This window comes from Ceratosolen solmsi, unplaced genomic scaffold (genome assembly GCF_000503995.2).
Source record: "Ceratosolen solmsi marchali unplaced genomic scaffold, CerSol_1.0 scaffold7, whole genome shotgun sequence".
In the NCBI taxonomy this organism is placed as follows: Eukaryota; Metazoa; Arthropoda; class Insecta; order Hymenoptera; family Agaonidae; genus Ceratosolen; species Ceratosolen solmsi.
Genome location: NW_011948413.1, coordinates 4,541,305 through 4,557,860, shown reverse-complemented (window position 1 = coordinate 4,557,860; position 16,556 = coordinate 4,541,305). Strand labels below are relative to the sequence as shown.

At 44.2% G+C, this 16,556-nt stretch overlaps 1 protein-coding gene across 1 annotated transcript; it reads right to left on the bottom strand.

Moving 5' to 3' along the window:
- Window positions 1-6,551: 6,551 nt before the first annotated feature.
- Window positions 6,552-15,952, bottom strand: LOC105367342 (monocarboxylate transporter 12). Its single transcript, XM_011506014.1, has 10 exons — window positions 15,299-15,952; window positions 14,042-14,501; window positions 13,725-13,930; window positions 9,226-9,454; window positions 8,465-8,928; window positions 8,169-8,394; window positions 7,918-8,093; window positions 7,617-7,839; window positions 7,290-7,537; window positions 6,552-7,212 (listed from the first exon to the last, which is right to left on the bottom strand). Exons 1-10 carry the CDS (start codon window positions 15,368-15,370, stop codon window positions 7,063-7,065), a joined length of 2,454 nt encoding a protein of 817 aa, XP_011504316.1. The 5' UTR covers window positions 15,371-15,952; the 3' UTR covers window positions 6,552-7,062.
- Window positions 15,953-16,556: the final 604 nt, after the last annotated feature.

The window sequence follows — 16,556 nt, the reverse complement described above, 5'->3', positions numbered from 1 at the left end:
TATCATTAATGATGTTTGAGGGGCTGAGAGCCGCTCGGTAGGGATCGTCGGGGGGTTGCGGCAAGGGGGTGGGGGTGGGGGGGGGGAGGTGCACCACGATCGACAATCACGAATGGGATGACGATAAAAGTCGAGCTTCTTAGAAATTTAATTCGTAAGTCATAGAGAAGAGCGCGATAAATTAGAAAATAGATAAGAAAACACATGGAGATGGAGAATCGATATCGACTTTAAAAGTAGGCCTGTGCGCGCGGCACAGTATTTGTCGAGGTCTGCGTAATTCGCTATCGGATAAAAATTTATATATTTTGAGATCGCGAGGCATACCATGCGCTTGCACCATTGAACGAATTACCGTTTATGTGGATAATGAAGCGGTCGTTACCTCAAGAAATATTTAATGGACGAGAGAGCGAACTCTGACCCTGTAAATTAGCACTCCATTCCTACGCAACATTTTATACATATAATACTTGTAAGAAGATGACGCAAAAATTTCATGCCACATGGAATGGATGTAATGCAATAATGTTAATACAAAGCCGCACTCGATCCAGTGATAAGCTTGTTTCTTTATCGTACGTATCAACCAAGAGCGCTTCGTTTCGCTTTTTAAGATACTTTATATGAAATTTGAATCATGAATGAAGTTCGTTGAAAAATGTCGAATAAGTGTATTATTAGACAAGCCGCGCAGGGTGTATATACGTTGTGTGAGGGGAAAATTATTAGGCTCGGCTATTGAAAAAAGTGGAAATTACAATTGCCGTGTAACGATGAATGTTTTTGTGTGTGCGCGCGCGTGTGCGTGTGTAGAATCATCGTTTTGACACAATGATTGCAATTTTAACTATGCCTACGGTGAGATTATCTAGACCAAAACAGATTAACCATCGAAGAGTGAGTGTTTGGGCGATAACAAGCTTATATATCAATATTAACCGAAAATAATAAATAATAGTCAGGATCGTTAAATCGTCTAGTGAAATGAGAACAATAACACAAAGTTATATTAGATACTGGGTCGTGGACGTTTTATCCTCGCGCATGCGCACGTAAAATATTTAGGACGCAATACCAAACTTTCCTTGTAGCCACTACAAATGGTCTTTGTTGTTGTCTATTTGCTAAACCGCTCACTAATCAGTACCGTTGTTTTCTCTTAATGTGTCAAAATACAAATATGCTTCAAGATAGGCGGTTAGTTATTGTCCGTAAACAGTGAAGTATTTAATAGTTAGACCATTAGATTAATCGAGTTCGACGATTATGCATCCGCGCTCTATTCCCTCCATTTCTCGCATATATTTCCAGAGCAATCAGTGGATTATTTTCCAAGCGCGATTCATGCCTATTAACATACCAATTAGTAGCGATCGTAGATAAGTGCTGATAGATCGTGGACGAAGGGGGCACGGGACGGAGTGGTGGACAACGGCGTTGGAGGGGCTGGCGGGAGGGCAGGCGGACAAGAGAGTGTACGTGCCCGTTAAAAACCGGCTGTCAAACGTATTGGTCAATATCAGCGCGCAGCATATCTCCCTTTTTCGTTAAGAGGTCGCCGATACGTAGGAATCAACTATATATAAATAAAGCCGCCCATCGTCCGGCGCCTATAATAGCGTGACGATCCGAGGGAGAGAGTGACAGAGAGAGAGAGAGAGAGAGAGAGAGAGAGAGAGAGAGAGAGAGAGCACAATACGATCTAAGAAAAAAATCGGCTGAAAGAGAATAACCACGAGCGAATCTGCAAGGGAGAAGCGCTTGGAAAAGCGTGATCCTGCCAACTCGCACCCGGACTCTTTCTACCTTGCTTATCGACTAGAATTGCCTTTGAATAGGACAAGCCGAGCACCGCTACGGTGAATTCGAAAGTGTAGCGGTCCGATTCAAGTAGCTGATCATTGGAGTTCAAGAGCAAAGTCAACGTGATTTTGGCCGGGCAAGGTCGAGGTAGGAAAGGAGGGGGTGAAAGAGAAGCCGGCACGAGCTCGGTAGCCGTAGGAAAGACTACCGGGGAAGATAGACGCGCACGCACGCACCCACGCACGCACACGTGCACTTACACACATGTGCGATACCGGGCGACGACACTCGGCCACGGCCACGATAATTCAATTTAGATACGTCGGATGCCAAGCTGCCGCGGGCATCCCAATGGGATTTTCAGGAAATTGTTGGAGGATTTGGTGCGTGATCTCCCATCGTAAGAGCCGCTGAGCGAATCTGGCCGATGAACTCGCGCGGCTGCGATAAGCAAGCGCCGTGCAGCAGCTGGCCAAGGACAATCGCCGGGACTCTTATCCACTCGGATAAAGGCATCGGCCCCTGGACTTACCTCGCTGCACTTCTTCCTATTTCGTAACCCGCGCGACTCCTCCTGGCGCTCGCCCTAATCTCGTAGCCGCGAATCGCAGCCCTTCTCTCTCACGACCCCTCACGCCGAGAGCAAGAGGCCGCGAAAATAACGTGTCGAGGTCGAGGCGCACCTGGTGGACGACTGTCGCGGTGAGCCTTCGGCTGGCAGCGAGTCTCAGCCACGAGCGCGTGTCGAGTGCGTGAGTAAGATACTTTGAAAGAGACTATGAGAGAGATAGGAGGCGAGAACGAGAGAGAGAGAGAGAGAGAGAGAGAGAGAGAGAGAGAGAGAGAGATAGAGATAGAGTGTAAGCGAGAGCGAGAGATAGAGATAAAGAGAGAGAGAGATAAAGAGAGAGAGAGAGAGAGAGATAAAGAGAAAGAGAGAGAGAGAGATAAAGAGAGAGAGAGAGATAAAGAGAAAGAGAGAGAGAGATAAAGAGAGAGAGAGAGATAAAGAGAAAGAGAGAGAGAGATAAAGAGAGAGTGAGTGAGAGAGATAGAGTGTAAGCGAGAGAGAGAGAGAGAGAGAGCGCGCGCGTGTCTTTATCGCGCTCACTCGCTCGTCAGACTGACTCGAGAAAAGAATTTCGACCGACAGGCGCCTCGTGTGACAAATGCGCTCCTTCTCATCGATACGGCGCGTTCCCCTCGGCAGCGACGGAGACTCTGACGACGGCCGAGGCGGTATGCGCTCCTTATCTATTGGAAAAGCGAGCTGCCAACTTTCGATAATAAAGTCGGCTAAGGGCGCCCCCGTTCATTTTTGTTAATAACCGAACACTTTCACCACGTTGCCTCGTGGTGGACCATATGGCCCGCGCGCACCAGAGGCTTTACGGCCCTGCGCATTCTCGAACTTTGCACCGAAGGGAGGTCGAAGGAGCCGCGCGATTCAATATTGACCTTGGTATTTCGAACGAGGCGCTTTCAGTACACCGCGGTTACGCGTCTTGTGACACACAGGCTTTTTACGTGGCGAAATGTCAGCGAGTTTTGCGAAGCCACCACGGCGAGCGTCGATAATACGACGAATCGAGCGAATGATAAAGCCAAAGACGCGAGATTTAAAAATACATTGGAAACGTCAGTTTTCGCATCTTCAGAGGAGGCCGTCGCTGCCGTAGCCGTCGTTGTTGCCGTCACCGTCACCTCAGCTACGGCCACTATTACCGCTTCTTCTCTCGATCATCTTGCCCGTTGTAGCTCGTCGTACCGCACACGCTTTATAACGAATAACGAATGCCCGACGCGTTCGGCCTCTTGGCGCGCGCTCGCGGCAATGAACGGGGGCGGCTGCTTAAAGAGTCAAGTCCGCCACTTTACGCTGATGTTCTCCATAAAGATTTATGAACGGGACGAAAGCTCGCGAGTGCTTTTCGCATGTTGTGTCGGTGGGGGAAAGAGCGCCGTGAGTGGCGGAGGGGGGGGGGAATACGTGAATCCGGCAATTCGGCCAATGTCCGGCCGCGATGTCACGCCGCATGTCAACCGATGGCAATCGGTTTTCCGTCTTACTTGGTCTTCACGACAAGTTTATTATACTTGGTTCATATATTTGGCGCGTGACTGGAATGCACGGGATTCAGGTCCAATGATGAACTTCATTCCAGTCGCTTTCAGTGCAATTTTCAAAGCCTTCTATTCTTTGTTAGTCCCTTTGGTATAAAACTGATATGAGATGCTGACGAGGAAAGGGGATTAGGGTTGAAAAGTATCAGATATAAACAATATGAGACAGTTTCTTTTCATTTTTCAATAATAAAAATTCATAAATTTTTTTTTCTTCTCTTTGAATTTAGATAAACGTTACCTAATACATTCGTCCTTTTTTGTACCATATCGTATATTAACATATTTTGCACGGAGGAAGCCGTGTACGTACATTATACAACAACGTGACTCGTTAAAACATATACACGCATCTACTACGCGATCTCTCCTCTCACTCACTCTCTCTCTCTCTCTCTCTCTCTATCTATCTAATACTTTTTCTGCTTCTTTCTTTAGTTTTCCTCTACCGCTATTAATCCAAAAGCTCGTCGTTATATACACGCCATAGCACACTTTCATTCGCTGCTTTGCGCCTGACGCCGTATTCGCATAAGCAGTTGTCATCCCCTTGGGCGATCCGCTTTACCGACGGCGTCCAACATGTCTCCATGTCTTGCAACGAAGCCTCTGCGCGCCACCTCACATGATTTCACACGCACGCGCCACACTCGCAAGCACACCCATACGCAATCGCGCTCTTTAAAACTTACGAAATGACGTTTATCATAGTTAAGGTACTGGAAGAATGAAAGAATAAATAGAAGGAAATTAACACAAATACTAAACTGGACAAAAGAAAAGAAATTGTTACATAAATATGTCTTCGACGTACCTGACTCGAAGAGACTTAATGAAAATAAAATCATAATACACAATTTCATTCTTCTTTTTTTTTCAACTTTTTTTTTCTGCACAACAACGATAAGATAATAAAATTACTTTATGTCATACAAATGGTATAAGTAATAGAAATTATCGGTACAGTAGTAAATATAGTAGCATTTAATGATTATTAAGCTTAAGTTGAAAATAAGTGGTAAAGGTGGATTAGTTCATCTCGTGAAAAGCCTCGTAGAAACATATAGAAACGTCCAGAGTAAAGGGGGTACTTGTAGAAATCTCGTCCATCATAATCTTCTACGGTTCATCTTGGAAATGTCTCTATATGGTTTTAGGCTCGTTTCGAGCGCCTACGTTCTAGGTCGATAGGATCCACGAACAAATTGTAATCTGTTAAAGATTCCATTTGTGGAGTACCAAACGAACGGCTATGTCGGACTGCGACGCAATTCTTCAATTCTTTGTCGTGGCTTCGGTTCGTGTGCATTGTTTATGAGGACAAAACAAAAAACAAAAAACAAAAAGCTGATCGAGTGGAGTTTCTGTTTTGTGTTAGAGACAGATAGATATATATATATATATATATATAGAGAGAGAGAGAGAGAGAGAGAGAGAGAGTACGTGTGTTTGTATGCATATTGTTCTTGTTCGTGTTCGTGTGTATGTGAGTAATGCCTGCTACGCAAGGACGACGTATAAAATTAGAACAGAATTTCAACTCGCATTTTACGTACACGACACACGCGCTGCGTAACATTTCATTTGGCGTTTAACAAGATTTACAATAATTCTTATTTTCATTCTTTTTTTTTCACCGATGTATATAGGCATATATACACTTTTTCTTTTATTATTTTATACATATATATATATTTTTTTTTTTTTTTTTTATATAAATCACAATATAACGTAATTGTAATAATCGCTTACTATTGTTTAAGTCAGATGCATCAGTTAACCAGCGATCACTGCGGAAATTAAGTGACACAAGTGATTTCTTGTGCTCGCTGTGCCTTCCCTAGCGTACTTTTTAAGTAATAAAATATTAGTTATTAGACAGTTTGTGTTAACTAACGTTTCTTCGCACGCGCCTCAATGTAAATTGAAAAAAATTAATCCTAGTGTTATAAATCTACTATTATATTTTTACATTAATTAACACAAACAAAATCTGCATAGTTGAGAATCTATATATATTATTCTCACACATTGTTATTATATATGAAAAAAAAGTAAGATATTTAAGAACGAAAAATTATTAGTGTAATTAATACACTCGTTAGCTCGCGACCATCAATATATTAATTTTTCGATAATAACGTACACATAACTAAGCTAAATTTGGGTTCTGCTGTTGCATTTTCTTTCTATAATGCACGTTCCAGCGATTGGTTCAATTAACGCCTTCCTATATTTTACAAGTACTGTTCTCCTTTTTATTTACAACTAAAGTGCCATTTCATTCAGTTACGTTTCTCTCTTATTTCCATATAATTGAATCATTAATATGATTCATGTGCCATGCGTACATAAGAAATATATATTTTTGCATTTTGTTGTTTTGACCTTGATAAAAAGCCTCTTGTTGGAAATTCTTCCCCAAAAATAGCTTCCAATGACGAGAGCTTTACGTAATAAAATGCAAGCTTTTCTCCCCTTCGCGTTTACTATTATTTCTTATCGTATTATTATTATTATTATTATTATTATTATTATTATTATTATTATTATTATCATCATCATCATCATTATTATTGTTGTTATTTTTTAATTATTCTGATGGTTTTATTAAGTATTATTATTAATATTATAATTATTGTTATCTACATGAAATAAAAACATTTTTGTTGTTGTTGTTGTGTACACACGTAAAAGCCTTGATTTTGCCGCATTTCAATTAGTTTTTATATTTGCGATTTTCTTTACACATACTGACAATCGATACTGATTAAGTTAATTAAACGCCTCTAATTCAGTCAATACATATTATCAATACAGACGAGCTAAATAGTGCGCTGGTCCGACAGAATTTTTCTATGTCACGTTTCCATACAATTTATTGTAAGGTTAAAAAATAAAATTTAAAGTAATTATTGAAATTGTCTATAATCGTACAAAAAATTCATCGGTCGTCATCATCAGTTATTTTGTGCATATCAATCAGGAGGTATGCAAAAAGAAATACCTCTCGAAGTTTTGATGAAAATTTTTAACCGTATCACAATATGGCTCGGAGTGACGGTAAATTCTTTTTCTTTCTTTTTTTTTCTTTGTTGCAAAACATAGTAGCAGAAGCACCCGATTTTTCGCTTATAATACAGACTCGATCTGCTTGATTTCCTTCTCCGGCTGCTCTTGAGGCGATGGTGCAGTTTCAATAATTTCAGGAATATCATCTTCGTTCTCTTCCTCGATGTCTTCGTCAATCGGCGTCAATGTATCTAATATCACAGGCTGAGTCTGAAAAGTGTGTGCTCGACAATGAAAAGCCTATTCAACAATATGGGAAAAGGATAGATGAACTACGGCATTCTTACCTGCGGCGTAGTGCAGCGTTTCAACGTTGGAGCTACGAAGCTCGTAATAGTGCTAATTAAAAAGCAAAATCCTGCCATGTAGAAAGTTATTCCGTAATCTTTTGTAAAATCGTATAAATTTCCTGCAATTGGAGGGCCACCGATGGCCGCGACGCCTCGAAATAGAATCAGCAATCCAAAAGCGTTTGTCAACTTGTCGAGGCCCAAGAGATCCACTAATATGATAGATGTAAGCGATATATAACCGGCTGCAATACAAATGAAAGTCTATAGAATAAAAAAAGTAAGCGATATGGCAATGAAGCATTATTGTAGAATTATACTCACAAATGGCAAGCCCGAAAAAAGTACTCATTACCATATAATGGACAGTAGCGTAACAAAATGGTGTTAACGTAACTGCTATCGTAGCCACAATTAAGCATACGTTGTTTAATAGTAAGGAATCTACTTGGGGAAAATCGGCGACGTAGCCACATGCGACACGACCCACGGTGTTCGTTATCCCAATAACAGAGAGCAACCACGAAGCGTATTTTCTTTCGACTCCCTTAAAAAATAATACAAAGCTATACTTTTCGCTAATCGTTCATAAATATAATGCAATGGCATTTGGGTATTGTCTTACTCGTTGAACGGCTGCGTCAACTAAATAAAAGAATGGTATGTACAGACCAGCCATTCCGAATACGTTACTGATGCAAATTAAGAGAAAGGCTGGATTCTTTAGTAGAGATATGTCCATCATCGTACCCAAAGCTTCTTTAAAAGACTCCGGTATCTCAAGACAGGGACAAAGAGGCGCTAAATCAACAGTATTCAATTATAGTTTAGTGTTAAACATAGGGAGCGGAGCGGCATTGGTATCGATAAGCTTACGCTGCTTTTCGACGTCGCCATCCTTGGTGTCGACGCCCCGTATGGACTTGGATATGGAGAGGACGCTCTGTCGATAATTGGCGAGAGACTTCTGGCTCTGGAACTCCGGCAAGTTAATGATACTGCCGCTGTAGAAGATATCCTTTCTCGAGAGTGGTCGTACCATAATGGATTTCTCTCGGGCTATGCGGCTAGTGCTGGTGGTGAAAGTGATGCTCTCGCCGTCCTGAAAATAATACAACTTGAGGTTTTTCACGCGATCGGGCAGAGCGGGTGCTGTTTATTATGATACCGACATCCATCTCGGTGTTGTTATTACGCGAGCCAAGCATACTACTGGTGGAGAGCCGTAAATGGAGGCTCTTACGGATGTCTCCGTTGGAGTTGAGGGTCGTTCTGGAGTTCTTAATAGCGCTGAGACTCGGCTTGTAACGCTCGCCAGTGCTGGTTTTACGTATTCTATCGAAGAAGGGCACCGAGCCGTTCTTTGGTAGACCCTGGACGTGGGTGGTGAATGCCGGCTGCGACGCATTACGCGGTATTATTGGCTTGTTGAACTCGTTCTCGGGCTTGTCCACGATGTCCTTGGTCACGTCTTTGGTATCGTCGATGGCTTTTCTACTGCGTGACTTCACCAAGCTGCCCTTTATGTCCACGCTGCCACTATTACTTGTCGCGCCGCTCGACGAGTGTTCCTGCACTTTGACTTCCGATATCGTGGGCAGAGTCGGCACGGTCGGTACTGGCGTCAGAGGAGTTCCTTTCATAATATTAGCATCAATTAATATTATCGACACGTAGCGCCCTATCGCAATCTCACGGACTTCTCTCTCTCTCTCTCTCTCTCTCTCTCTCTCTCTCTCTATCTATCTCTCTCTCTATCTATCTATCTATCTATCTGTCTATCTATCTATCTCTCAATCTCTATCTTATGCGCGTACGTATTTATTTAAGGCGCCCACAATAACGAACGCCTATTTGTAAAATATCATTTTCTAATCGGTCGCTATGACTCGACTTGCGTTAATAAAACACTATGAAATATTGGCTTCCTTACCAGGCACTAATTGGTCTAAATTGAAGCTAGAGTGAACGCCAGGGTCGATATTAATCGGCATCTTCATCCTCTTTTCCATCGATCCATCTGGAAGCTGCACCATGAAGTATGATCCACCGATACTTCCGCGCTCCATTTGGAATCTCTTTTCTTCTGCCATTCGTTGCAGTAGCGGCTTCACGGATGAGGCCTTCGGGTACTCCAGTGGTCTCATCAATGCGCCAAAAATCTGAAAAGTTATTCGCGTGGTGCTATGAGCGTCCTATATATACTTTAATTACGAATATATTTTAAAGATTGTTTTTAATTATGTATTGCAAATTTACTTTTGGAGTACAGACTCGTAGATTTATGTCATAATCTAATTATCGTCAGTCCATTCCAAAGTCTTTTTTTTAAAACATGTTTTATACTTTTATTGAAATTCTTGTCGATAATATGTTTAATGGCGTATATAGTTTGGAAATGAGGATCGACTTTTGTGATCGTATTATTGAGTCTTAAAATATTGGATCAACCAAGCATTTATTAATAAAGTTTTTGCTTTGGTTAAAAGGCGCTAAATATAGTGGAAACCACATTGCAGTGGTGGATACGATGACGAAATTAATACATTTAGTAACAATGTTCTCAACATTAATATTATATCAAATGAATTTTAACTATGAACTTGGCGATAAATTGAAAAAAGTCGCTCGAAAGATCCAATTACGGCTAACGCACATTTTATATAAAAATAGCTCGTCAGAAAATTGAACAAAGTATCTCGTTTCGGAGAGCAGGCATGCCAATAAAGAGACGCGTAACCGATTGTAAAATCTTGAGTGTATTATCAGATTAAATCGGTATTCGGGAGGTTGGCGACGATGAGGCCCAAGTACGACGTTATCACTTTTACGAGTACAGGCGTGGTTATCATATCGTATTCGAGATCTACGTGTATGAAATTACTAATAATGAAGCGAAGGTAGAGCATTCCATAGCTGGAAATATCCAAGCATCGAGAGTTTAGTTGTATTCGGTTATATAAAGAGACGATTTGTTTGATGCGAATTTTGATTTTGCTCGCTGTAATCAATTTAATCTATGAAAATTGACAGGAATTGACATCGTAAGTTGGTAACACTGACGCAATTCCTTTGGAATTCATACTATGCTCTCTCATTTGCCAATATTGTACATTATCATGGTTGTAACAAGATAATAGCTCAACGGGCGCGTTAATTCATATAAAAACACATTCTCTGCGAATACTTATTTAAGATTCTCGATAAAGCTTGGTAGCTTCGTGATGTAAACACCGATGTGCAACTGCATCCCACACATAGAATCGTAAAACTACGAATAGCTAGACTCGTAAAATAACCGAGTGACTGCCAACCAGCGTCGTACTACAGACATTAAGAGAATTTGAAAATGCAGTGAAATGTTTTCTAAATGGATAACATTATCTTCCGCATGCGACAATTGCAGCTTATGGGCAACAACGCCGTTTACGTTAAATTTATTAATCTTTTACTAAATAAGCAATCACGAGGACATCATTTTTTCAAAAACTTTTATCGACATATTTTTTCGTTTTTACTGTTTTCCATTACCAATCGCAATCATTTTAAGCAAGACCTCCATTCGTACATCGCTTCGCTAATCTCACTAATGCTACTGGTTAAATAAAATTTTCATTTCACATTACCGACGCTCAAATAAACTTGTTCAGACTACTTGGTAGTTACAAACTATTTTAAAGTTAGATATAAAAAAAAGGAGATAATTTATAATAACTCTCGGGTTGAGTGCGTCCATGCGAAGTTTCCGAGCGAAAAATCTTCGTCTATTGTCCAAACATCAAGGCAAACGTACATTTTTCGTCAGTTAACCTTGAATGAATTAAAGAGTGAGAATAGCAATCCAGAAAAATATAAGCGCAATACAAAGAAGTTATTACATTGAAGTTTATCTACTCATTCCAAAGATATCTAATCTCGCAGCTTAAAGTAATCGTTGTCGTCCTAATTTAAAAGTATTTAATTTTGTATAAGATTTGACGATTAAGTGATTACGAGTGATTAGATTTAATTTAGTGTCGTTTCTATGGTACGGCTCCTGCTTAACTCCTGCTCAACAATGTCCACAGTACACACATTATACACAATGCATGGCTCTTGTTATCGTGCGTATAGCTCAAAAAGGACAACCGACGTGCCGTCGAAGCATCGCTAAATGAAATTTAATGACGTGTACATATGTAATCAGTAAACTCAACATAATTATACGAAATAAAAGTGATACTCACGATTTTATCTCGATAAGTAAATATTGTACAATTTACATAAAAAATAAAAATTCAAAAATTAAATGATTAATTGGCATACACGATTGAGCCCAGAATTAAAATTATTACTCTTTTATGAGTAAGACAGACTATGTTATTATACGAGGAATTTGCAAAATATATAAACAGGCAATGGAAGAAAATGTGAAGCTTTATCGAGCATTGTATACACTGAGGAAAATAATAGAAAATCGAAGTAAAATTGTCAAACATTAAAATATAATTTGAAGGTGCATAAGTAGAGAAAGAAGTTGTAGCAAACATTCCATTACAAATGTATTATGTGTCGGATAAGTCGAAGAATATTATACGCGCGCGCGCACACACACACACATACACACACACACATTCTCAAATACATATATCGACTAGCGAAGGATAATTGACAGGTAACATTTTATTCAACGACTCGAGTAAGCTTGCATAAAAATCAGAAATTAAACAAATACTCTATTTAAATGGGTTAGCGTGTTTACGAGCGTCTGCCGGAGGGGGGGGGGGCGAAGCTCGCGGTCGTGAGCGCGTACTTGAAGGTTTTTTTTTCTTAAAAATATTCGCCTCATACGTAGTGGTGATGCGAATCGATGCGACATATTTTCAGCTGCCAAATCTTTTCGTGCGGTGTAAGTTGACGGGCTTCTTCGCTACACCCCCCCTCCTCTTTCTTAGAGAGCGCATCGACACACTTCGCGTACTGCTTGACAGCTTTGAGCCACCACTGAATGAAAAACGCGGCAAGGCGCATAAATAGGAGCCGAGCCACGGTACCGAGACTTTTATACTCATGTTTTTCTCATATCCTTCCACCTCGCTTCTCGCGAGCTCGAAAATTTACGCGGCAACCAGCTAATGCCAGCGCAGCCGTTATACCGAATTGTGAAAGTCCTTGTTCACAAAACGTTCGTGCACCACGCGACCTTTCGATTTCCGTAAAGCCGCGCGGAGAATGTTCGAGAAATATATGTAAACGCACTTTCGACCGCGAGCTAGTGACGTTCTTTTTTATTATTCTTCGTTCCAAGCAGCTTTCCCCCGCTCACCACCCCGCGCGCTACGTTCGTTAATGGCATTTGTAGTTTTGCGCGCCGGTGCAATTTGGTGATCTATTTTTGCAGGATCGCATCAACACGTTCATGCCCGACGGTAGATATTTACATCGACCCTACAATGCCATTGTTAGCTTATTGTTATTTGCACTTTTTACGATGCGTACAGTTTGCGTGAGGGATGATGGGGGGGGGGGGGAGGTATAACGGAGGCGGTGGTGACTGCATGAGTTTTACCTCAAAAAGAAAAAGGGAGAAAATATATGAGGATAAATATAGATCTGCTATACATTGTCCGAGTGGTTGCCCAAATCGATATCGGTATCGCTCATGGCGCCTACAATGCATCAAACAAGCCCAATCGAAGCGTATGTATAATTCTGCAGGTGCAAACGTACAATCGTTTCAATGACACGCAACGCATCCACTATTTAGAATCATCATCATCATCATCATCAATATCATAATCATAATCATTATCATTATCATTATCATTGTCATTGTCATTGTCATTGTCATCATCATTATCATTATCATCATCATCATCTTCTTCTTCTTCTTCTTCTTCTTCTTCATCATCTTCTTCTTTTTTCTACTTCTCTTCATCACTTTTTCTTCTTTTCTTCTTTCTTCTTCTTTCCTTCATCTTCATTTCTTCTTTCTTCTTCTTTCTTTTTCTTCATTTTTCTACTTCTCAATGTCAAAAATATGCAAAAGCTTTGTACCTCCTCGTTATTGAATGACTCTTGTATAGTGAGAAGGATGTAATAATAGCGGTGTGGCGGGTTCTTGAAATTGTGAAAACATAGGGTATGGATGAGGACGCGCAGGCCGCCGTTGCGAAAACATTGTTTATACTTTGTCAATGACGCTCTTATATAATTGCAGAAATAACGAAGCAATAACGTTTCGCAGGCGTGACGCGGAGCTCGTACAATACGATCGCCGTGCTAATGGAGATTAATTCTTGGCTGAGAATTAATCAGCGTGCGCATCCTAACGATCGCGTAACGCGTAACATGCAACGATATGAGACAATGAGCAAACGAGATGAAGACGTGAGATAATACGGTAGTAATTGGGGATAATTGTGGTGCACGGAGATTCTGGTAGGTACTTACGGCGCAATTGAAGATGAGGCCGGCCAGGATGAGGATCGCGCCTTTCCATTGGTAGGTCTCGAGCAGTATGCCGGCAAGGGGCGCGAACATGAAGGTACCGAAGCCCGAGCCGCACACGGCGATCCCCGTGGCCAAAGACCTCTTGGTCTCGAAGTAGTAGCCGACGCAGACGACGGCTGGTAGGTAGATGAGACCGAAGCCGATTCCTGGTGGAAAAGGACAAGAAGCTCAGTCGTCGTGGTAGTTGGATAGTATGCGCGGCCGTTTGTTCCGCTAGTTTGGTGTCGGACAGTCGCGTCGCCAAAAATCACACTGACCGCCCAGGACGCCGTAGGTCAACATGAGCACGGTGACCGAGCCGGAGAAGGTCGAGAGCACGAAAGCCAGGGTACCGATGCAGCTCCCGGCCATGCAGACCAACCGGCAACCGTACTTGTTCGTCAGCGCGCTGACTACGGGCCCGGCCATCAGGTAGACACCCGAGAGTAGGGAGCCCGCCCACGCGACCTTGCTGCTGCTTTCCTCAAAGTAGCTCGCAAACTCCCCGAGGAATATGCCGAAGGTGTAGGCGATCCCATCGACGATCATGTTGCACATGAAGGAGGCGAAGACAACGACCCAGCCATAGCCGCCATCCGGGGGTGGCGGTATATCGTGGTACTCGCAGAGGGAGCCGGCCTCCTCCTCTGGGGAGGTCTCGTCCCCATCGTGGCCGCCACCCCCGGGTCCGCCGCTTGTCAGCCGAGTCTGCTCCTCCACGGAGTACTCGCTCTCCGTCTGTAATCCAAAATACAAGGTGAGGAAGGTGGCCGTCTTCGTGCCTTGAGCGGTATCGGCGCTGCCTAGGACGCGCGGGGTCGACGTTAGGATAGGGACGAGGGCAGATCCGCGAAGACAGACGGTCTCCGGCCGTCAGCTGATCGGCCGCCCCTTACGTAAAGTCTGCCGCGGCGAACGCAATTCGCTGACTTACGTAATCGGGCGCGTATTCCTCTTTGTTCCTCGTCCCCCGGTCGCGCGCCAACCCCGTGCGCATTGCGCGCCAAGCGCGCGCAACTCAAATCTAATGCCGATCGGTCGTGTGCCCAACCGTAGCGGTTAACTCTCGGCCTCGTGGCCTATTTCGCGGCCTTGGCCTCAGCGGTGGCAGTAGCTTCTGCTGCAAGTCAGCGCATTCGATCCCCACCCCGGGACCCTGAGCGACTAAACAAAGAGGAGCACACCCGAGATCGCAGGATTCGGTAAAGCATATAAGGACTCCATTGGTTGGACTTTTGTTGCGAAAGATGGGGAAGAGGATAGGACAGGACGAGACGTGATGGGATATTACGAGACGGGACGTGACAGTAAGCTAGAGTGAGAGTGGATAGGATAACTGGGGAGGATGAGAACGGTGAAGGGATAGAGAAGGGACGATGATACGGACGGTCAGGGACAAGGTCGGCATTGGGAACGCGAGGACGGGAACGACAACAGGAACAAGGACGAGGACGAGGAGGAGAATAGGTACGGGAACCGAGATGAGAACGATAGCGCAAAGGATCCAAAATGCATGGTTTAAATGTCTCACCCACCGTGCTGATCTTTCGGACACGACGCGAGCCGTATTGGCTCGGCTGCGACTTGTTAAGCGACACCCGCGACATTTCTCACGTCCGGAGGCGTCTTGCACTTGGTTTCGCCTCCTCGGTCTATTAATAACGAACTTTCGGCTCTGACTCCTCAACACTCGGGATCAGTTTTTCGTTCTCCCCGTGTATCGTTCGCTCGTTTAATCGCTCTCTCTCTCTCTCTCTGTCCGTCTGCCTCACGTTCTGTCGTCCCCACCCCTCGGGCTGTCCAGGCTCGAACTTCTCGGTTTCAGTCTCTCTCTCTCTCTCTCGCTCTCTCTGTCTCTATCTCTCCGTCGTACGCCCGCACGCATGCACGCACGCACCTCAGCGTTTTCCGGCTGGCGTCTCGCCGCCTAGGACAAGCTTCGACGCTCCGCGCACTCGTCGGCCATACTCTCGATGGCGATGGCCCCCATCGTCTGAGCCCCGCTGTACGTCATCGTCGTCGCGCTCGTGGACGCGCGCAACTCGCGTCCCCGTACCGCGGCGGGAGCGTATCCTAGTGCAGCGGCGACGTCCGCCGCTCGCACGCCGAACGTTGCGTGCATGGTAATCGACGCCAGGCACCGCGCGTGTGTGCGTCGTCTTTCGACGATCGCAAGAAAAGCCACCGAGAGAGAGAGAGAGAGAGAGAGAGAGAGGACTCGGCTCCTGGACCAGGGAGGCAGGGAAAGGAGCGGGATTAGGCGTTGGGTGGGGCGTCGAGGGGTGAAGGGAGGGGAATAAGGCGGAACGGAGCGGAGGAGAGGAGGAACGAGGTGCGCGCGCGATGTCGCGAGGAGGAACGGAACCGCTCAACGAGTGACGCTCGCTCGACGCCGTGGCACTGTGACGCGAGGCATCGTCAAATCCGACTTGAGCCGCCGGCACCGACGTCCTGCGTTCTGTCAGGCAGAACTGCGGCCGCGCGCGGCCCATCGTCGCCCCGGCCAACAGAGCCACCACCACCACCACCACCACTACTACCGCCATCACCACCACCACCACCACCACCACCACCACCACCACCACCACCGCTATCACCGCCATCACCACCACCACCGCCACCACCACCACCACCACCACCACCACCACCATTACCATCACTACTACCCCACTACAGTGGCCAGAAACTGCGCACGACGACCCACGGCATCTACGGAGGCGCTCCTGCAGCCACGGGGACTTTCCCTTTCGTCCGGACTCGCGAGGAGATCGTCGGCGCGCGCTCATTCGAATC